General features: G+C 31.7%; 1 protein-coding gene across 1 annotated transcript in view; it reads right to left on the bottom strand.

The window, feature by feature from the left end:
• The window catches only part of LOC140444330 (protein turtle homolog B-like), a 984,236-nt gene extending 962,775 nt beyond the window's left edge, over positions 1–21,461 (bottom strand). The window contains exons 1-2 of the mRNA XM_072536081.1: positions 21,452–21,461; positions 20,450–20,591 (exon numbers count right to left, since the gene is read on the bottom strand). Coding sequence (XP_072392182.1) covers positions 20,450–20,591; positions 21,452–21,461 — 152 coding nt within the window. The remainder of the gene's footprint in view (positions 1–20,449; positions 20,592–21,451) is intronic.
• Between the last annotated feature and the right edge of the window lie 2,254 nt (positions 21,462–23,715).

Genomic DNA, 23,715 nt, shown 5'->3' with positions numbered 1-23,715 from the left:
TTTTTTCATCCGTAAATATTACCCTGTCCCAAAAATCTTTACAGCTGATGGTGTAAAGCATAGATAAGTCTTGATTGCTTCTGTTGTGATGTAAAGGCTTCTTTTTTTGCTGCAGTTCGGTACCTAAGACGCAACGCTTTAATTCTACGCCAAGTTGTTGTTTTTCTTCCCGGAAACTGTGACAATTCTTGCAGTTTTCGCATCTTCAAAACGATTCTCTTCTAATCTCTCCAAAAGCGTACGATCTTCATGAGCGGTAGATATTTTTGGTCTTTCAAAACCTTGCTTTCTTTCGAGTGTTTCTTGTTCTGTCCATCTTTTATTAATATTGAAAACTGTTGTTCTGAATCCGTTAAAATGGTTCGCTACGGCAGATAGTGACCAACCATCTTTTAATTTCGTTACAATTCTTGCTTTTAGTTCTTAAAATTAGTAAAATTAGTTTACGAACAAAAATGATAATGAAAGGGAACAAAAAACTGGAAGTGGTAGAAAGGGTTTTTAGATATAAAAGGAGAGTGTCGAATATCTAAAATTAATCACGTCCCAAATAAAAAAACAAAAAGAACATAAAGAGTTTACAGTACCGTAGATACAACAGACAAACAACTTTTATGGTACGGACATGTAATGCGAATGGAAGAGAAACAATGGCCAAATCCGGCCTTTAACTATGTTCCATGGAATAGAAGAAGAAGAGAAAGACCTGAATATGAATAAGATTGGAGAGAAGAAACTAAAGCAGTAATGGGAGATATGAGAGATAGAGTCAAGGATAGAATAGGTGTGTGGTTTATCTGAGACTGAAAACAAAGACCAATAAACAATTCTATATATATATATATATAATAGTTCCTAATATATAGTGGTAAACCCAAACAAGACAAAGCAACTCAGGAGCAGGCATTTCAGTACACAAGAAATAGATAAACAGTATTGAACAAAGAGAATACGTAAACCACAGAATTCTAGAGGTACAACTATAGCTTAACCAGGCTAATTTTCACCTAATAAGTGCCTAGTCCCCAGACATTTCTAAATCCATAAAAAAAAACAAACATTTTACAAACTAGAAGAAACCAATGAAGAAAATTAATTATAACCAAAAAAACTAGTCATTTCAGGAGACCTAAATGATGGTATAGGCATACACTGCCAGGAGTGAAACGAAAAATTCAACGAAGATACCATCAATGAGAATGGAGAGTTCCGGTTGATCTCCATACTAGAAACGTGATGAGGGTTAATAACATGTACTTCTCACAGAAAGAAGAACACCAATATTATAAGTTCTGCGACAGTAGATCCAAAAAAATGATGAAAGCTACATAATTACTAACGTTAATACTAATGTTAATTACATAGTTACTAACGTAATAGTTCAAGTAATAAGGACTATCGTGCTATCTACACAGAAATTAGAAATATAATTAACTCATAAATAAAGACAATAAAAAAAATGGGATAATTTCACAAGTTATCATGACATCTACGGTTTACAGAGAAAAGTATGAAAGATAACACAAATAAAAAAAAAACAGTAAATGAATTTGTACATACGAGGGAAATTACGGACTAAAACAAGGGAAAAAACTCCGTAAAATTAAAGAAATATAGCGACAAATTATAATACAAAACGAAAGAAAGACATATCGCTAACAAACAGCAGTAATATTAAGAATAAAGCCTACAAAGGACAGACAAGGAAAATAAAAAAAATAAATAAAAACAACATAATTGGTGAAGCAGAGAAAAACAGTCAGTAAACAAAAGCTATACAGGAAGAAGACCTAATGTAAGCAATAGGAAAGATAAAGACTGAAAAAACTCCTAGGAGTGATAAAGTTAGTCCACAAATAATGTTAAAATTTATAGAAGAAAAAGTAGAAAAAAGATTAATATACATCCTAAATCTATTATGGAAGAAAAAATAGTCAAATGCAATAATCGTACCAGTTCACAAGAGGGAAAACACCCTCATATCATATCCCTATTATGTGCAGCAGCAATACTATACGAAATAATAATAAAAAGAAAAATCAAAGGGACATAACACTTACGACCATATATTCATTATGCAACAGGTAACGAAGAAAGCCTTAAAGAAAAATAAAGTTAAGAATAAATAAAGTTTTAATAGACATGGAAAAAATATTTATTCGATCGAGAGAAAAACTATATGGGAGAGCCTGAAAAAAGTAAGCAAACACCTGATAGAAGCAACTAAAAGTATAAAAATATATATTACTATATATATATATATATATATATATATATATATATATATATATATATATATATATATATATATATATATATGTATATAAGAATATATAAGAATAAGAAAAAATAAGTAGATTTTTTTTTATTTACCAAACTAATTTAATAACGTAATGCGGATGGAGCAAACCGACCCAGCTAGAAAAACGCTCCTTGATAGACCTATTGGTCAAAGAAGAAGAGGAAGACCCAGAACAAGATTCCTAGATAACATAGACCAAGATATGAGAAATATGGAAATACGTGCTTGGCGGAGGAAGGCGATGGATAGGGACGACTGGAGAAAAATTCTTGGGGAGGCTAGGACCCACACAGGGTTGTAAAGCCAAAATGATGATGAAACTAATTTTATTTGGTGACTTAACAAAAATTTTTTTCTTTCTAGTTCAACTTTGTAAGATATTTTGTCTTTTTTAGCAGCTCTTGATAATAATTGTAAACACAATTGAAAGCTCGAGATAATAAATAGTTTTTTAAAATTTTAAATTCTTCGTTTTTATTCATATTTCAAATGCCTCATATTTGTTGCCAAAAATGAAAATCGAATTTTCATGTTATAGTTGCTAAAGACCCGTCTCCGATAATATAAATTTCACTACGACCGGTCAATTAAAATAATAAATTTTATTGATCCCACGAGAATTATAAAAAATGGCAAAAATCGCGCAAAGTTTATTTATTAAACATTTTTATAGAAACTGACATTATTTGCGGCAAAATACAAAAATTGCGTTCAAAAGCTGCACTCTTTACCTTTAAAACGCATTTTGGTTTTTGTCGATTTGACTGTCTCATCAAAAGATATCGATTTTTTACAGTCGAGTTGATACAAATTTTATTTAACATTGATTTCGCGCGCAGAACTGACGTTCCGCGCGCGAAATTCAAAATCGCCGATCGCTTAAAGCGTTGTTTCTGAAAGAACGGTTCATTCTACGCAAAAAGTGCTAATAAAGATTTTTGTTTAGCCCTAGAATACGGGATCGTTTTTGCCAAACGTAAATACTATCGTATTTACGTAATACGGGACTATCGTAAATTTTAGTACTCCATAGAAAAAAGCCTATATTTTTTACTTTGAATTTTTTATTCATTATATAGAAAACAATTAAGATTCTTAGTATATCTTACAAAAGCATAAAATTATGAAACAAACATATTTGAGTATTTTTAGAAACAAATGGTACATATATCTCCTCGGTGTTCTCCGCCAATTGGCTCCTTGCACTCCTTGCAATAGTTGGTGGTTATGCTCCTTTTTTTGCTTGGGTAGTAGAAACAAGTCTTTCTCTTCTTTTTCAGGGCCATATTTTCATCATCTCCTTCAGTTATGTTGAGAATTTCAGTTATGTCTTGGCGAATATTTCGACGTAAACTTGCAGTGTTGTATCTGTTTAGCATCCATGGTTTTGCAAGGCAAAGCCTTAACTCAATCATATATTGATATCTGGAGATAGGTTTTTCGGTTTTCTTTAACATATTAAAAGTATAACTAATTATGCTGGCCATATTTATCATTCCATAGAATACGCATAATGGCCATCTGCGTGTTTTTCTGCTGAAACTCATATTAGAACACATTTGGTCGAAGGTATCTACACCTGCTTTAGTTTCATTATAGTTATGAATTATGGATGGCTTGTCAGTTTTTTCTGCGATTTCTGCTTCCTCGTGCATTGTTGAAAGTAACAAAACTATTTTATTTCTCTTTAGCATGTAAGATACTAACGTCTTTTTTTGATCGAACAAAACATTGACGTATTACAGTTTCGGTTTTTTACGTTCAAAAACTCCTTAGGAAATTCCTTTTTATTCTTACGAATAGTGCCTATCATGGTTAGTTTTTAAAAATCTCGTAACAATTGTTCAGCAAGAGAAACCGATATGAACCAGTTGTCCATAGTTACGTTACGATGCGTACCGTGAATTGATTTGGTCAATTCTTTTACATAAAATTCAGCTTGTGGTAAACCGTTGGTTTCTGTTTTTTTCCCAAGTAAGGACTTGCATCTACCATATATTTGGTTGAGGAATCGCATACCATAACAATTTTTATCTCATACTTTGCTGGCTTGTTAGGAATATACATCCTAAAATGGCAGCGTCCTCGGAATGCTAAAAGTTGTTCGTCAATTGCGACGTATGAGGATGGAGAATACGATGTTCTACACGTATCGATAAAATTGTTCCAAATTTCTCGAATGTGTGTAAAGGGATCCTTTATTTTTCTCCCTTCTCTTGTTTCCTTGTTATCAAATCTAAGGCAGTTTAGCAGGAATAAAAAGCGATCACAATTCATACAAGATCTGTAATACTTGCCTAAAATGGTGGCATCAAACATATGCCTTGCTGATAAATGATTGTCTTTCTTTGCCGCAGAAAGAATTAAAGTACCAAATAAAGCTTTCAATTCGTCTTTTGTCGTTATGCTAACATTGTGATCGCCACTGTATTTTCGAGCTTGATCGGCAATCTCTGCATTTGTATGTTGCAGAATTATATCAAATATATTATCAGAAAAAAAAATGCAGAAAATATTCATCCAATCATTATTTGGGTAAATTTGCAAAACTAGTGAAACTATGGCAACATCAACAACAAATCACTCTCCCCACCCGTCCTATTCCACTTGCGCTACTATTGGGTATGTATTGTGGCTCGATACTAATCAGGAAGGTACTCAATAATTGGGGAAATCGTTAAAATAAACGAGAGTTGGCGAAAATGCCCGATGTATTACGAGCGTCTTAAATTTACGAATGACCCGTATTCTAGGGTTAAATTATCGCAGCTACATTTTTTATTTGAAACATTTTTTTCTCCGGTGTACAGATTCTTGGTACATAGATTTTTCAGCATTTTTACCCCCTTTCAAGGGGGGTATTAGGGAAAGCCCAGGGTGTTAAACTAGCTAACTTTTTTGCGTCTTTTTTGAGGTTCCAAAACTGATATTCTCTTCATAATTCAGCTTGTTCGTATGCTTTTTAGGCGTCAACTCTCTGGCGACTAGTCTATTTCTGTTTAATATGTGTTCTTGTTTGTGTTATATTCAATTTTACGTTTGCGTATTACGTTTTATATTCTTTTTTTGATGTACTATGTATTTTGGACTTGCAATTAACAACAACTTAAATAAATACAGTCTAAATCAACTCCAAAATAACAAAAAAAACCAATACGAAGAATAAATGAGTATCCTCATATAAAATCAAAATATATATAGATGAGATAAAGCACTTTAAAAAAGTAGACGATAAAGTCCAAAGTAGACCTGATGGAAGACAGATATACGAGTCAAGTTTATGAAGCGAGTTAATGTTAACACCCATTATAACGACATATGGAGAAATGTAATTATTTAAGATAAGAATGGCAATGGGAATGATAAATTTAATTATTATTAATTTAAAATTTAAAACTTTATTTAAAATTAAATTTATTTTCATATTTCTGATTACATTAAATACCAAAATCTCTTTCTAAAAATGATCTCTATATAGTGTACTTAGTAACAATAAGCTTATAATATGTTTGCAGTAAAATTATAAAATAGATATAAATATAGGTAAAAGGTAGCAGTGTTCCTATTTTCAAGAGCTTAATCCACTCTATTTTCATTTTGTTGTTCTTATTATAATGCAGAGTAGGCGAACGTGTTGTTCGGTATTTTATTTGTTTTCTGTGCTTTTATTATCTCGAGCTTTCAAATTTGGAAAAATATGAGGTCTGCATATTCATTATTGAAATAAAACCGAAAAGATGCTTAAAATTACAATATCCGAATATTGTGAAAAGGATTTTAATTAAAAGCATGACTGTCGTGATAAATAAAAACGTACGTAAAAAAATATAGAAGGTATAGTGACAAAGTAACTAACGCATTTGTACAAAAAAATATTGTTATTTCCGAAATTGTCGTAATCTTTAAATTACGTTTTATGGTGGTTTTCTGTTGAGTGAAAGGTCCATAGACAACAAAAGAGGTTTTCGTTTATTCGCAGAATGTGTCTTTTCATAACTGGTTGTTTTTTATAAGAAGGAATAGTTAGTGCCTCGCTTAACCCGTCTCCTTCCTTATCCTATACTTAGGATTAGATAACGGTGGAATTGATAGGTTCGAGATTGATATTAAGCCTCATAAGTCGTACTTTAAAAATCCTGCTTAAAGTAATACATAAGGAAATATATGAAAAGTTAGAGAAGGATAATATCTTGTGAAATGCAGTTTGGGTTCCGAAATGGAATGGGTACTCGATAAGGACTATTTGCCATTGATATACTAATTCAGCGATGTCGTGCTGTAATCGTTGACCTACGCTTGTGCTTTGTTGACTGATAAATACGAAAAACTTTCGATATTGTAAGAGATTAAAAGCTAATATTAATACTTATGAATAGGCACATGGACAATAAAATCTTAAAGGTAATCCAAACATAATAATAAAACCAAAGAGTCGTAGTTTAAATTTATGGGCAACAGTTAGAAGAAATGAAGATCTGTAGAGGAGTTAGGGGGTATAATTGTATCCATTAATTTGAATACGTATATAATTCTACTTTTCAATATTGGAATGGACACCAGCTGGTAAAAGAAGACGTGGAAGACCAATGGCATATTTATAACGTCTAAATTTAAGAAATATGTGAAAAATTTTATACCAGTGAACGATAGATTAGCAATGCTTCAATTAAATAGCAAACCATTTAATGTCAATGTTATCCAGATATATGCCCCTACCGCAGAAAAGAAATACGACAATGATGCCGAATCATTCTATAGCCAATTAAAACAGACACTTAAAAATCTAAAAAGTAACGAAGTCACATATATCATTGGAGATTTTAACGCAAAAATTGGCCAAGTCCGAAGATCTGACCTGGTAAGTGAATATGGACTAGGGGAGAGCAATGAAAGTGGCGATAGATTATACCAGTTCTGTCAAGAATATGACATGATAATCGCAAATACATGGTTCAAATTACACAAAAGAAGGTTATACATATGGAGGGGACCAGGACATAATTCACTACATATGACTAGAAATCAGATAGACTATATTCTGGTAAACAAGAGATTTAAGAATAGCGTCACCAGAGTAACGACATATCCTGGTGCAGATATCGGTTCAGACCACAACCCTGTAATAACTGACATCAAAGTGAAGCTCAAAAAAGTCAAAGAAAGCCCCAAAACACTAAAATTAAATATCTCAATATCCAACAAAACGTTAATAGAAAATGACTTAAACAATGAGCTAAAGAAACCAATTAATGAAAACAACACAGAAACATGGAACACATTTAAAGATCTTACCTTAAAAGTAATAGAAAAATATTCAACAACGTTACACAGACACAAAAAACAACAATGGATGACTGATGAATTTCTGGAATTATTGGAGCAAAGAAGGAAACTGAAAGGTAACGGAAAGGTCTGAGAGTTAAAACACACCAGTAAAAGATGACAACAAAATTTTTACTACTTGTACCTAAATTTTAAAGAATTTTAAAATGTATTTTGTCCACTATTTTATATTTTTGTGTGTGTTATTAATGTTGAGTGTCTATGCTTTTATAAATAATCTCAACGCCTATGTCTTGAAAAAGGAATAAAACCATTCCAAAAGCTAGACAAAAAGTCATAAGAGTGTTTCATTAACATCCCGGCCAATTTTCTGACTGCAACCCTAATAAACTGTGTTGTTTGTATACATATATATATATATATATATATATATATATATATATATATATTTCTTTGTAGTACCAATTGACTTCTGGACGAAAAGTATTCCCATTTGGCATCCGTGAATATTCACGGGCCACAATATACAGCGAATTCTGTTGCGGTACCAATTGGCATCAATCGCTGTTGCGGTTTCTTTGGCATCGATTGGCTTTGGACCTTTAGCATCCATTGGTTTATGACTCAAGTCGACAATAATACCTAAAGGTTTCGGTGGAATTCTACCTGAGTCAATTCATCTGTTCAGTCATTGTAATATTTTGTTGTCGAAACGGATGTTTAAAAATTTAACTTGTTAGAGTATATTACTCTTTATCCATAAATTGTAGGCAGGTAGTTATTGCTTTTTTCGAGATTGAATATTTCTCTTTTAAAATTATGACAGCTTCAAATTTGATTTAATTTGCTAAATACTTTTATTTTACATTTTTTAAGCTCAGTAATTTAAAAATGTTTTATCGTCTTTTAACAACTTCTAGTCTGATTATTCCCTGAGTAAAAGAGCTCTGTTGTAATGAATTATTTGGTATTACTAAAGAAATTCTGGTATAGTAGGATTAAATGTTAAAATTAAATGTTACAATGATTGTAACTTCATGTCTTGGGCTGTTACGTCGCATTATGGGCTATATGGGCTGTATTTTCTCGTTCTTGTTCGTATTTCTCTTCGATTTGCATTTTCGATGACACTTTCCAATATTTTAGCAAATTCAAAGTCCATGAAAAATACTTAGAAAGCAAACAAAAGTACTTATAAGAGTATACGACCATTTGATAACACTCACTGTGAAAATTTTTGCAAGTGAAGATGTTTAAGACAACAGGCACATTATTGCCGAACGCAAAGTGCACATAACTTTCTCCTTTATTTTTTGGTATCTGACTTATTACAACTGTGTGTATTTTTCTTTCCTCTGCCCATACTTCTCGTACGTCACTGAATCTGGTTTGATGTGGTATTATATAATAATAGATGCACAATCAAAACGAACCAGATTCTTTTACATTAAAAAGAGATAAAATATTATGTCCATATACTATGAAAAGCAATAATTAAAAAAGAGTCGTATTTTAACACATATTTGTTTTTCTTTAACCGTTTGTTAATAAATAATATATCAAAATTTATTCGACATAATGTATGTTTTATTTTAAGGCTGTAACATAAAAATAAGAATTACCTGTTATGAAGGCACTACATAGGTAATTATTATCTGTACCTAACAAAAACCAATTTTATCAAAATCAACCTAGTTTGAAATATATGGAGTCTCGATTATATCTCATGGTTGTGTTTGCCCTACGTAGAAAAAAATAAAATAAAATTACTGAAATCTCTTGGGAATTGAAGTACTCAAGAATTGAAAAGATGTTGAAATTACTGTAACTTTGAAGAAGTTGAAAATCAAATGTTTAAAGGTACACTTCTTTTAAACAAAATTCAGAATCAGTATTTTATCTCTTAACTTCATTAGAAGTGAATAATAAAGAAGTTATATACATACAAAAGGTTTTTGTAAGAAACACAGTTGCAAACATATAATTTACAAAATTTCTTGGTCTCTCTTTTTAAAATGGCGATACATAGCTTACAACGTAAACAAAGTTTTAGGAGTAGTGTCCACTTAATAGCTTCTAATGGTAATAGTGGGTTAGGGACAATTAAAACCTAGTTAATGTTTAAAATTTGCCAATGTTTTTACTTTATTTTAAGTCTTTATCAAGGCTATACATGGCACATACCTATAATGGTACATAAAATGATCCATTGTAATTTATATACAGTGAGGTCCTAACGTAACGGATAAATTCAATATTTTTGTAACTAAAAATCTTTTGACGAAATCCTCATGTAGGTCGGTTTTTATTTTTTGTTGTGCATTTTTTTCAATAGAATCTTTTTATACAGGGCGTGTCGTGTAACAGTGGCCAATACCAACTTTCTTATTTTAGATACAACACCCTGTGTATTATTATATTTTTGAATTTCTTAGAATATTAGGTAAAATTTATATTTAATCTTCTATTCTTATCTTTAACCGTTTTTAAGTAATCGAGGTTGGAAAAGTGACATTTCGTGTATTTTTCCTCACAAAATCTAAACAGTTCGACCTAGAGTAAAATGGTTTTTACATTATTATCTTACTTTTTAATATGCTATCTAGTGGTATCAAACCCAGAGATGATAGGATTATATTCAAAATGACAAATTTTGAAATTTAGGGCCGACCACGACAATTTTCGTATTTTATTTTTATTTAATACCACTAGATAGCATATTAAAAACTAAGATAGTAATATAAAAACTAATTAAAATGGACCAAATCCAATAGTTGGCTGTATACCCTGAATCAATATAAAGACAAAAGCTTTTTGTAAATACAAAAAGCTTTTGTCTTAATATAAAAACCATTTTACTCTAGATCGAACTGTTTAGATTTTGTGAGCAATTGTCACTTTTCCAACCTCGATTACTCAAAAACAGTTAAAGATAGGAATAGAAGATTGAATATAAATTTTATCTAGAATATTCTTAGAAATCAAAAGATATAATAATATACAGGGTGTTGTATTTAAAATAAGAAAGTTGGTATTGGCCACTCTTACACGACACGCCCTGTATAAAAAGATTATATTGAAAAAATGCACAACAAAAAACAAAAATCGATCTGTACGAGGATTTCGTCAAAATATTTTTAGTTACAAAAATATTGAATTTATCCGTTACTTTAGGACTCACATGTCGTATGGAAATAATCAACATTGACCACACCGGGTTTATTTAAAAAAAAATAGCCTCGATAAAAACGTAAAATAGGTAAAGTCTATACGTTAGCAATTGTACAAAACCCACTATTACCATTAGAAACATAGACTAGTTAGAAACTTTATTTTAAAACTAGAACAGCTAAGAAAAAATGAATGTTTGTCCAACCTCAAATTCTATCTACAACATTTCATTGGATTTACAAAATCCAAGAGAAAATATTAATATGACGACGTTTTAAAACGTTAATAAAATTAGGTTTAATTCAATAAGATAGTAATGAAGGATACATTAAAACTATAGGATTGTAATAGAATATTTTATTGAAACTCGTAATCACTTGAATGAATTATTGTGATTTATATTTATTTTGTACAAATACTTTTATTGTGTCCCATTTCCTGTTTTTAAAAACATTTGGATACTTTTCTACCATATTTAAAACTATGGAACTAAAATACGTTTACCTTTCTCCTGTATTCTATTTTGTGACGGGATGTTTACTTCATTTTGTTGAAGAATAGGTTGATTAGTATTTTCTTCGTCACTATCAGCTTCTTCTGCGTCTTCCAATATCTCGTTATCGACTTCAATCTCATTTAAATTTCGATTTTTATATTGGTCAATATTAGTGTTTTGAGCGAGCAATAATATTTTGGAAACTTTTGCGGTTTGGTAAATGTCTGACGGGAGACGATACCACTCATCATGAGTTTTTGAGGTACGCCCCATAAATTTTGCTAGTTGTTCTAGTTCACCCTTTTCCATTTTTAAAATTTGTATTATTGTTGCTAAGTGTTTTCTGAGGCGAGTTGACGTGAGGGTAGTGATTTTGTTTGCATCATTCAACACCTTAGAAGCATGCTTTCTGAGAACATGATATCCACTGATGCAGTTAATAGTATTCGGTATGCCAAATAGGTATTCGTTGTAAGAGGTAAAAAAATTATTCCTATATTTAATTAAAGTGTCAACTCCACTTTTGGTCAATTTGTCAAACAGAACAGGTACGCCTCTACCTCTCTTACCTCTTATTACTATGCGTTTTAAAGAGTGAACTAAAATTTTCTCGGTTTCTGTTAGGATTTTCTCAAACTCTTTAGAAGATTGAGAATCATGATGTTTTAAATAAATATCTAAAGGTAATCTCTGCAGCTCCATATAAAGTATGAATAATTAATAACATGCTACATGTTTTGACATTGCATTATTTTATGTTTCATGAATTTGGCCAAATCTTATCATACGTTAATTCAATCCATAGTAATATTAAATTTACAAGAGAAATAAAACAAAACCAGTCAATAAATTTTCTAGACTTAAAAATTATAAGAATCGAAAACAAACACGAGTTCTCTGTATTTCATAAACCTATACATACTGACACAACCATACACAGTACTTCATCCCATCCTGCACAACATAAATTAGCAGCCTACTATAGTATGTTCCACAGATTGACAGAAATCCCAATGTCAAATAATAACTTCGAAGTAGAATTGAATATCATTAAACTTATAGCAATAAATATTGGATACAACGAACACATAATAAACAAAATGTTACAGCAAAAACTACTCAAGAAAGCCCTTAAATCAATCTTCCCACCACAAGAGAAAAAGCCCAATACAATATATTGCTCGATCACGTCATATACAGGTAATATATTAACTAAAATAGCCAGACAGATCAAAAGAAAAGAATAACACCAGCATTTAAATATATTAAGAACAACAAGAGCCATTTGCTGATCGGTTTAGGTCACCGAAACCCAACCAATTATGATTGGATCAACAGAAACAACTACTCCGTGGGCTAATACCCCTACCGGCATTGAATTATACTATTGATCCAATGGTCGCAGAACAACACAACCCATCAAGTGTGAAACGCCAAACAGCTGTTTCGGTCCGCCAGACCTTATCAGTGACGCTTGGCTTCTCCATTGGAAAGTTGTCCGTTCTGCTTAAGGGGACAAGGTCCTCTGAATCTCAAATGTAAATGAGAATGCAATCCACTCTTAACTGATCAACATTTAATATGTCATCACAGGTGTTCCGTGTGCAATGCTGCCAGGTCACCCATGTACAGCTTGGAACAACAAGAGCCATTTGCTGATCGGTTTAGGCCGCCGAAACCCAATTAATTATGTTTAGATCAACAGAAACAACTACTCCGAGGGCTAATACCCCTACCGGCATTGAATTATACTATTGATCCAATGGTCGCAGCACAACACAACCCATCAAGTGTGAAACGCCAAACAGTTGTTGCGGTCCGCCAGACCTCATCAGTGACGCTTGGCTTCTCCATTGGAAAGTTGTCCGTTCTGCTTAAGGGGACAAGGTCCTCTGCATCTCAAATGTAAATGAGAATGCAATCCATTCTTAACTGATTAACATTTAATATGTCATCACCGGTGTTCCGTGTGCAATGCTGCCAGGTCACCCATGTACAACTTGGAACAACAAGAGCCCTTTGCTGATCGGTTTAGGTCACCGAAACCCAACCAATTATGTTTGGATCAACAAAAACCACTACTCCGAGGGGTAATACACCTACTGGCATTGAATTATACTATTGATCCAATGGTCGCAGATCAACACAACCCATCAAGTGTGAAACGCCAAACAGCAGTTTCGGTCCGCCAGACCTCATCAGTGACGCTTGGCTTCTCCATTGGAAAGTTGTCCGTTCTGCTTAAGGGGACAAGGTCCTCTGAATCTCAAATGTAAATGAGAATGCAATCAACTCTTAACTGATCACATAGGTGACCTAGCAGCATTGCACACGGAACACCTGTGATGACATATTAAATGTTGATCAGTTAAGAGTGGATTGCATTCTCATTTACATATAAAATACTAGCTTTTATCCTCGATTCGATTGTGATGGCGTCTTCTGCCGAGAAGTATCCCTTGAAAATACAACTTTTTTTAATAAAATGTATCATCTGTGCTTATTTGTGTCCCTGTCAAAATTGCAAAAATAATCAATATGATCGGTTAAAAAGTTAAACAGGGAATGCGAAAAAAAACAAGCCGACAAACACCTTACACTCACATTTATAATATTAGTTAATATTTTCACAGAAAAAAAGACAAAGCATAACCAGAGATAGATAAAAACTAAGCATCTTAACGGAAGAATCTTATTAACACAGCGCCAAACCACATTTTCAAAATTCACAACATTTTTAATGCATTTACAACCCCTAACATTAAATGCTTTTTAATACACAACGTTTTAGCAATGTGCTTCAAAAAATTATACACATGGCGCTGAGAAATAAGGTTATAAAACCTTTCAAAAAGAATAAAAGACTGCAGATAACAAGAAAGTAAGATAAAACCAATAATATATTGTAAATCCAAAAACTAAACAAAAAATATCCATTCTAAGAATTAAACTCAAACGCGAATCGACCAGATGTTACTCGAACCTTTATAAACCTGGAATCGAAGACAATCTAAGTGACTAACTGGCTTCCAAAATCGTATCACATCCTGTAGATGCCAATTGAACCGCTAAGCTGTAACGACATGAATATCGCTTCAACTCAATATACACAAATCGATGGTGGCGCTGCTTATTTTTTGCCTCGAACTACGATTTATTTACGAATCAAAAAACGGTCCAATTGGATTCCGGGTTCATATCGCGTAAAGAGCCTTATAATATCATCCACTATGCGATTCTGATATTATTTTGAAGAGGTCAATTGGCATCCGAATACCGGATGCCAATTGACCAGCGGAAGCCAATTGAACCTACAACTTTACATGTGGGAAGTCAATTGTTACCGTAAATAAATATATATATATATATATATATATATATATATATATATATATATATATAACTGTTTTGGATGGGTTGGAGTCAATAAAAGGGCTATTGGTTAACTATTTTTTTATTCTCGAGCTTTCAATTGTGTAAAAACAATTGTAAACACAATTGAAAGCTCGAGAATAAAAAAAAAATAGTTAACCAATAGCCCTTTTATTGACTCCAACCCATCCAAAACAGTTATATATTTGTTCCAAACGAGTCACAAGTACTTCTTTTTTCTTATATATACATATATATATATATATATATATATATATATATATATATATATATATATATATATATATATATATATATATATATAGAAATATACAGAAATATGTAACTTAAACCAGTTTAAAGAAATTTACATTCTATGTATTATACTTCTGCATTTTGTGCCCAGATGGCACATGGACGGTTTTATTCTAAAAGATAGTTATTATTAAACGCAATCTGGGAGCAATTGCATTGTTCCTAAGAGGTAAAAGTGTACTTGTTTCTTTAAATATCAGTTTGAATAAAAGTCACTCGTGGTTTATATTTCGCGGTGCAATGTTTATTTCTTACTAATTGTGAATATATATTATTGAAATTTTACTTTTTTCAAATATAGAGGTGTACCTCAAATTTGATAGCCACAATTGAATTAAAAATGACTATGTTTTTATTTTCAGAATAAAATGCCTCCAATAAAATATTTAACGAAGAAGGAACTGCTAGAAGGATGTGTTAGTGATGGCAGTGACAGGGAAAGCGACAGAGAATTGGCCATATGATAGATGATGTCCCAGAAAATCAAAACAAAGGGGATGATGAGTAAAAGAAAGAGGATAATAAGAAAGAAAGGAGGATGTTGATGAATATGGTGAAAACGATGGTAACTATGATAGCTTTATCACTCTAAAAAAATACAATACAATAAACAGTTACAGAATGTTCAATATGTAACACGACTAATACAATAACTTGGGTGTCTACTGAAAACTGTTCTGAATAATATCAGTTATATATTTTCTGAGACATTTCTCCGAAAGTTTATTCAGAAATTTTGTTTAATACACAAATATGTATACTTTGCAAACTGGAATTAAGAAATGTGTCCCATGTAACTTGCAAAAAGTAAAATCGATTTTTGGCCTTAGTATTCTAACAGGCTGTCTAAAATTTCCAAGATTGCGAACGTATTGGGAAAAACCTTTGACAATTTGATAATATTGAACATTTTCCAGAGCACCCACAGCTACCTTTACCTGTAAGATGCAAAAATCCTGATTGTAAAGGAAAATCAAGATGAAAATGTTAGAAGTACAATGTCCATTTGTACCTTCAAAAAGAAAGAAATTGCTTTTTTATGTTTTATAAGCGCCATTTTAGGTAAAAAATATTTTTTCGTTTGCTGAAAAAAAAAAGCGCTACTGAAAGGGTTAACTTATATTCTTAGGAAAATTTTAAAAACACCCTTAATAACATCAAAGAGGAAGTTATTGTTAACGAAAAATCAATTAACAACTTCAGTCTACACTTCCTAATAACATTCCAGAGTTGCATTAATAGGCGATAGCTGGTCTTGAATTATTAAGACTATCGGTTCTCTATCATGTGCAATGAACATATTGTAACTAACTTTATATTTCATAAACTTCAATACTGTGGTCTTAATCCTTTATTGATTATGTCTTTCGATCATACACTGCCGAGCATAAAATTAGGGTCACCATGTAATTTAAAATTATTTTTGAAATTATATTTTTTGTTGTAACATAGTTTACTAATGGATTGCTTGACAAAAAAAATTGTTGTTGCTGTTTCGATAAGCGTTGAAAATAAAACGGGCTCATTTTAGGCTCTATCCTAATTTTAAAAAACCATTATCAGCATAGCTTTTATTTGTGTTGTTTAAACAGCAATTGTAAAAGGGTTTTATAGTATTGTCACTATCATTGTATTGCAATAAACATAAGTTCCGTTGTTGCGGCAAAAATTAGAAGATAGTCACGGTCGACGTGAAACTGCGAGAAACGTTGGTGTAAGTCTCTTGAGTGTTTAACGAGTATGGTGACTTACTAAAAGACCTAGTACAGGTCAAGGCAGAATTACAGCAGCTAGAGATCGGTCAAGGCAGATTCCCTTTAAAAGCATTTGCAAGAAGTCAGAAATGCAATTATAAGTGAATGGATAGTTAGAAGGTGATTTCATGCTGCTGGTTCATCTTTTAGAACTAGAGTAAATAGACCGCTGCTTTCCCGCGAACACCGAACTGCCAGATTGAATTTTATATTAGAACACTTGGCTTGGACAATACAAGCTTGAAGTCCTGTATTATTATTATTCTGAAGCTATTTTCTTGTGGCATTTTAAAGTAATTACGTTAGTTTTAAAGTAATTATTTAAAGTACGTTTATTGACGTTTCAATTTCCACTTCGGAAATCGTTCTCAAAATACAAACATTAGTGAATGTTAATAAACGTGAAGTCCTGTATTATTATTATTCTGAAGCTATTTTCTTGTGGCATTTTAAAGTAATTACGTTAGTTTTAAAGTAATTATTTAAAGTACGTTTATTGACGTTTCAATTTCCACTTCGGAAATCGTTCTCAAAATACAAACATTAGTGAATGTTTGTATTTTGAGAACGATTTCCGAAGTGGAAATTTAAACGTCAATAAACGTACTTTAACCTTTAATTGTGGCTTATTTTCATTTAAATAGTAATTCCTGTATTATTTTCCGATGAATCGAGATTCTATTTTAGGGGCTAAAACAAACGTGTAAGAGTGTAGTGACATCCAGACAAAAGATATGCTCAAGCATGTATTGCCGAGAGACTTTCATTTGATGGAGGGTCAGTTATTAGATGAGGAGGCATCGTTTAATACTTGCATGGAGTTAGTCATTATCAGGAATGGCACATTGATTGTGTATGGCTACCTGAGACACGTTCTAGAATACATCAATATTTTGCCTGATTGCACATTTATGCCTGATAATTCACGGCTCCACATTAATCGGATAGTTACTGAGTATCTTGATGAGGTTAAAATCACTTAATTTACTTGGCCTGCTCGCTATCCAGATATTAAACCCATAGAGCATGTTTGGAATGAGGTAAAGATACGTTTATGGAGTCATAGCCGGCCCTTACAAATTCAAGAGAGCTTCGCGACATATTGGTGTAGGAATTAAACAATCTTCAGCAGAATATGATCGAAATTCTGATCCAAAGCATTCTTTGTCGTTTGCAAGCTATTCACATCATGCAAAAAGCACATCAAATTAAAATTGTCCGTGTGTTCATTTCAAAGGAAAATTGTTCATTTTCATTACTTACAATAATTTTTAAAGGAAACAATGTTTTTTTTTAAATAATCAGTAAATAAACTATGTTACAACCCAAAATAATTAAAAACGAATAATAATTTCTAAAATAAATACAAATTGCAGGGTGACCTAATTTTATTTTCGGCAGTGTATAATCAAAAGGAGACAACTTTAAACAACTCCTATCTTTACTTCGATAAATTTATTAGGTATATCTCTAGTTTGTCAATATCAGAGATTTGGTACGTCACGAGTGAGAGAAGTAGGCAGATTGAGACCCCGAACTCGAACGGAACCGTATCACTCTTAATAATGACTCCAAAATGGGTGCCGAAACGTCGAGTGTTCAATTCTCAACGCGGTTCTTTCTGAGAACTTAATAGTTTATATATATATATATATATATATATATATATATATATATATATATTGTTATGATGTGTTTTTTTGTTTGAATGATGAGCAATGAGTATTTTTAATAATATAATATATAGGGTTTTTATCGCGGTTCTCAAAGAATTAGCTTGTAAGTACTTTTTTAAATTATCTTTATTATAACTATTATGAAACACACATATATATCTAACCTAGCCAATGTAAATTTAAAATAAACTATCTTTAAATTGATGTTCTTATAAAACTAATTAAATTCTATAGACAATGTTAAATTTAAACAAACTATCTTCAAAATTGAAATTGTTATAACACTAACTAAATTATATTAACAAAATTTTGTACCTTTCTTTCACTGAATGCCTAAATGAACTGTTTTCCACTATATATATTCTAATCACCACTGAATGTCTTCGTACTTCGGTTATCCTTGTTTTTGTGAAATTTCTTTTTCCAATTATCAGCTTCTACCAATTTAAGATATATTTTTCTTTACCAGCATTTATACACCACTAAGCAAACCAGCAAACAGCATTTATATTTATTCTTCTTTTCAATATACCAATATCCAATTATTATAAGTTGATTTATACTAATCTCCAACCATAATATAATTTAATTTCTTCCAATATACTTTTTTTAATCTTCAATAATTATTTGTGTATAATTATAAATGTTCATTAAATTATATGCATAATTTTTAATCTTCATTTAACTCACTATATTAAACTATTGGACTATTTGTACTTGATTCACTGACTCCAACTAACTTTCATATTTCTTACTAAACTTTTCTGACTGACTTCTTGAAAATTCTGAACAATTTATTTCACTAACTAAATGTGTCTACTAACTTTCATAATGAACTGGCCTGACTTCTGACTAAAAACTGCCATCTTGAATCCAAATCACGGGTATTTATATCTTTTTGGATGCTCTAGAATCATCTGGTAAGAAATCATGTTCGATTTCGTTCTATTTCTTCGATATGGATGTTCTCGAAAAAATATCTGTTCCATCCACCGACATAATCATTATTCCAGAATGTTCGACCGTAAACAATGGTCACACTCTGCACTCTGGAGAATTCGTTAATGTTCCATTGATAATTTTGTTGACATTTAGGCTTTTCAGATCAGAATAAACATTCAAATTAGTAACTAACACTCTAATTTAATAAAATACACATTTCAAACAATATATTATTATAACCCCACTTTATATTCCCAATTATTTCCTAAAATGTCACTTGGAGAGTAAGTATATCTGTCTATCACTCACTGTATAGTTGGTTGCCTATGCACATGGCTCACTTAAATATATTTACAACATTAAAATACAACTTTTTACAATTATTATATGCTAATTTCTTAAAATGCCCTCACATAAATATATTTTTATTAAATTCTCTAGTATATAACTTCTTAAAATAATCAAATACTTTTTTATATCTAATATTATGTAGTATATAACTTATAAATTATTTTCTATAAACCCCAATCGTCACAATATATATATATATATATATATATATATATATATATATATATATATATATATATATATATATATATATATATATATATATATATATCACATCCTGGTCTGTATATTCTAGCAAGTTCCAATTTTTCCGATTGTTCCTAAGTATTGACTTAGGAAGTTTCTCTAGATAAGAACTACTTCCGAAGGCAACTATTTAGGTATCGTTGGTGAAATCGGGCAGAATAGTATTCAGACGATTTTAGATTTTTCTTTTGTTTTCCTGTAGAAAAAAAAATATTTTTATTTAGCAATTTTACGTAATAATCATCAATTGTCTACTAACTGTTTAACTGTTTAAGATTTGATTTTTGCATTACAAACTCATACAACGCCGTTTATTTTTAAGAATCGAAATAGAAGGAAAACAATATCTATTTAACCTCGTAACCCAAAGAATAATTTCCCAATAAAATCCGCAGATTTAACTTTAGCTATAATCCAAAAAATTTTACAAGCCATAAGTTTTCATATCCCTAGCTTTTATACGAAAAACCGGCATCCCTTATTACTAATATTACATTGTTAGGGTAAGTACCCTGAATCCTTTGTCGTCGATTGTACTTACGAATAGATGGGTGTTTTTCTGTTCTCCCCGTCTTTGAACCAGATCACAATATGCATTTTATCACCGGGTATAGAGGGCTCTATATCACATGGCAACTTGGCAACTCCCCCTTGAACAGCTTCCACATCGTACGAAGACGTTACTGAAAAGAAATAAAAATCTTTAAAATAACCGTAGCATGTGAATTTATACAGTATTTTGTATACAAAGTAGAACTTTATAAACACGTTCTACTAATGGTATTTTCAAAAACATTCCAAATATAAATAATTAGTTAGAATAGTATAAAATAATATAAAAGTTAAATTTATATTATTTAAGTAAATAGATACACATACAGTGTAAAATATACTTAAATAGTAAAAAACAAAATAGGTTAAAAATGTCGGATTTATAAGTTTTAGTTTATGAAATGTTGATACAAAATGGGATCTTTATCTCTATTCTCCAAGCCTTTTCTTCTGATGTTATTTTTACATGTTTCTGATGTTTATATATTTCCAGTTTATTATCAGCCTTTCCTATTAGTTTCGTGATCTCTAATAGATGGACTTTTTGAAGCTAATGTTTTATGCTGGCGTTGTATTACATTTTCTTTATAGTAAAATGCTGAAGTGGGCGTCATAAAAGAAGCGCCACGACACGGCGTCACAGAACTAGCGCCACGACACGGCGTAACAGAAGTAGCGCTACGAAAAGGCAGTTCGTGATTCGCAGTCACAGTAAACAGTTGGAAGAGTCTATTTAAGCGACGAGGCGAGTCCATTATACAACATTTAACTTTTTCGATATTATTAAAACTATAGAGATTGGTAAAAAAATTAAAAAATTATAATAAAATTCTTCTTCTTATTTTGCCGTCTTCTAACGAAGGTTGGCGATCACTTCGTTAAACGCTTCCATATATTTTGCAACGTACAATATCTGTTCAACACTGAGGGTAGTCCAATCTCTGATATTTTTCAGCCAAGACGTCTTCCTTCTTCCCAAGCCTTTGCTTACCTCTATTCATCCTTGCATGATGACGTGCAGAAGAGAGTATTTATTGTTTCGAAATATGTGGCCCAGATACGATGTTTTTTTTATTTTAATTGATTTCATAAGCTTTCTGCCATGTCCAGTTCGTCTTAACACTTCTTTGTTTGAGACTTTTGCAGTACAAGGAATTTTCAGAAAACACCTATATGGCCACATTTCAAATTCCTTTTATTTTTTACGGATTGGGCTTTCAGTCCAAGCTTCTACTTCATATAGCAGTTGTGACCATACATAAAATTCCGTTGTGACCATACATAACGAACCTCAATCTGATAACCGTACTTAATTTCTTATTTACATTGACTTGTATTTTATAAATCCCTTTTGGGCTATTTCAATTCTAACCTATACCCGTTCATCTTGATCTAACTGTTAGTTTATAATTGCACCTAGGTATTTATACTTGTCGACCGTCACTTACAGTTTACCCTCCTATGTCAGATGCATGCTGTCAACAGGAGTTTTCCAGATCATCATGTATTTGGCTTTTTCTATAACTATTGTTAGTCCATTCTTTTTGCTTTCTCTGTTAATGATTTCTATAAGAATTTGTAAATCTTCTAATTCTAAGAATAGATCTAAAAAAGTGGAAACACCATTATGTGGTCTTACAAAAACAACGGAGTTCAGCGATGCCCTCAAAAGATCGGAAAAAGGGTAAAGCAGCAGGAACTGGAGATATCTCAATTGAGTTGGTAAAGTATGGACCAAAAATATTACATGTTGGTTCAACTATTTAACAAATGCTTAAAAGGACAAAATATCCCTGATGACTGGAATGTTGGACACATCAGCTCAATATTCAAGAAAGGGGAAAACACAAATGCTCTAATTATAGGGGAATAATTGTTATCAGCTCAGTGGGGAGGTTATACAGTCGAATAATAAAAGAAAGAATAGAATCAGAATACGAAGACATAGAAGAACAAAATGGATTTCTTGCAGGAAGATCATGCACTGATGGTATATTCGTTCTGCAGCAAGCAATCGAACAACCAAAGGCAAGGAATCTATCTACCCGCCTATTGTTTGTAGATTTAGAGAAGGCATACGATACGGTACCTTTGAAAAAACTGTTTCAAACATTGACGAAAGTAGGTTTCAGTAGAGAGTATGTAGATACTATCGCAAATATATACAAAAATGCAAGAAGTATCGTTAAAGAAAGAAACTTTATATCTGAATCATTTCCAATAACAAAGGGGCTCAAACAGGGATGATGTCTATCTCCGACCTTATTTAAAATATAAATTCAATAATCGCTAGAGCAGTGGAGTATCGTTAAAGAAAGAAACTTTATATCTGAATCATTTCCAATAACAAAGGGGCTCAAACAGGGATGATGTCTATCTCCGACCTTATTTAAAATATAAATTCAATAATCGCTAGAGCAGTGGAGGAAACAAGTATCCGGAATGGGAATAGACATAGGCGGTGGTAATTGTCTAACAATTTTATTTTTCGCAGATGATCAGATAGTCGTAGCGAATGATGGGGAAGACATGGGCTACAAGTTTAGAAAACTAAAGAAAGAATATGAAAAATGGGGCCTTAATATGAATATGTCAAAGACAGTATCTTAAAATAGAAGATGATGAAGAAGATCCAGAGTTAGAAATTAGAAACACAAAAACATGCAATTAATATAAATATCTCGGATCTATAATATCTAAAGAAGGCACTACCAAAAGAGACATCGAAAACAGAACGCAGCAGGAAAAAAAAAGCGGTAAACATTCTAAAATCTCTACTATGGTCTAAAGATATTAGACAAGAAACGAAATTGACCCTGGTAGAGCCTATTATTATGACTTATAAGCCAGAAGTTTGGCAGATCAAGAAAAAAGATAGAAAAAGAATAGAAGTAGTAGAAATGAATTTTCGAAGGACAGCGTGTGATTAGAAGGAGGACAAATACTGTATATTCCAATGTAGACCGAATTGAAACGAGACAACTAGTGTGGTATGGTCACGTGAAGCGAATGAATGAATTTAGATGGCCAAAGAAAGCTTTAAATTACATACCACAACAAAGAAGAAGAAGAGAAAGGCCTTCAGCTGCCTGTAAAGAAAATGTACGGCACATAATGAGAGATAGGGCCATCAAAGAAGACGAATGAATGGACAGAAAACAATGGCGGTCGAAATGCGAGAAGCGGCATATAGAATTTTGTGAAGACTAATATCGCTGCTTCCTGTAATTCTCAAACACTTAGAATATAAAATAT

This window comes from Diabrotica undecimpunctata, chromosome 6, assembly GCF_040954645.1.
Source record: "Diabrotica undecimpunctata isolate CICGRU chromosome 6, icDiaUnde3, whole genome shotgun sequence".
Taxonomy (NCBI): domain Eukaryota; kingdom Metazoa; phylum Arthropoda; class Insecta; order Coleoptera; family Chrysomelidae; genus Diabrotica; species Diabrotica undecimpunctata.
Note: the sequence above shows the minus strand (reverse complement) of the source record. Positions and strands in the feature narration are given on the sequence as shown.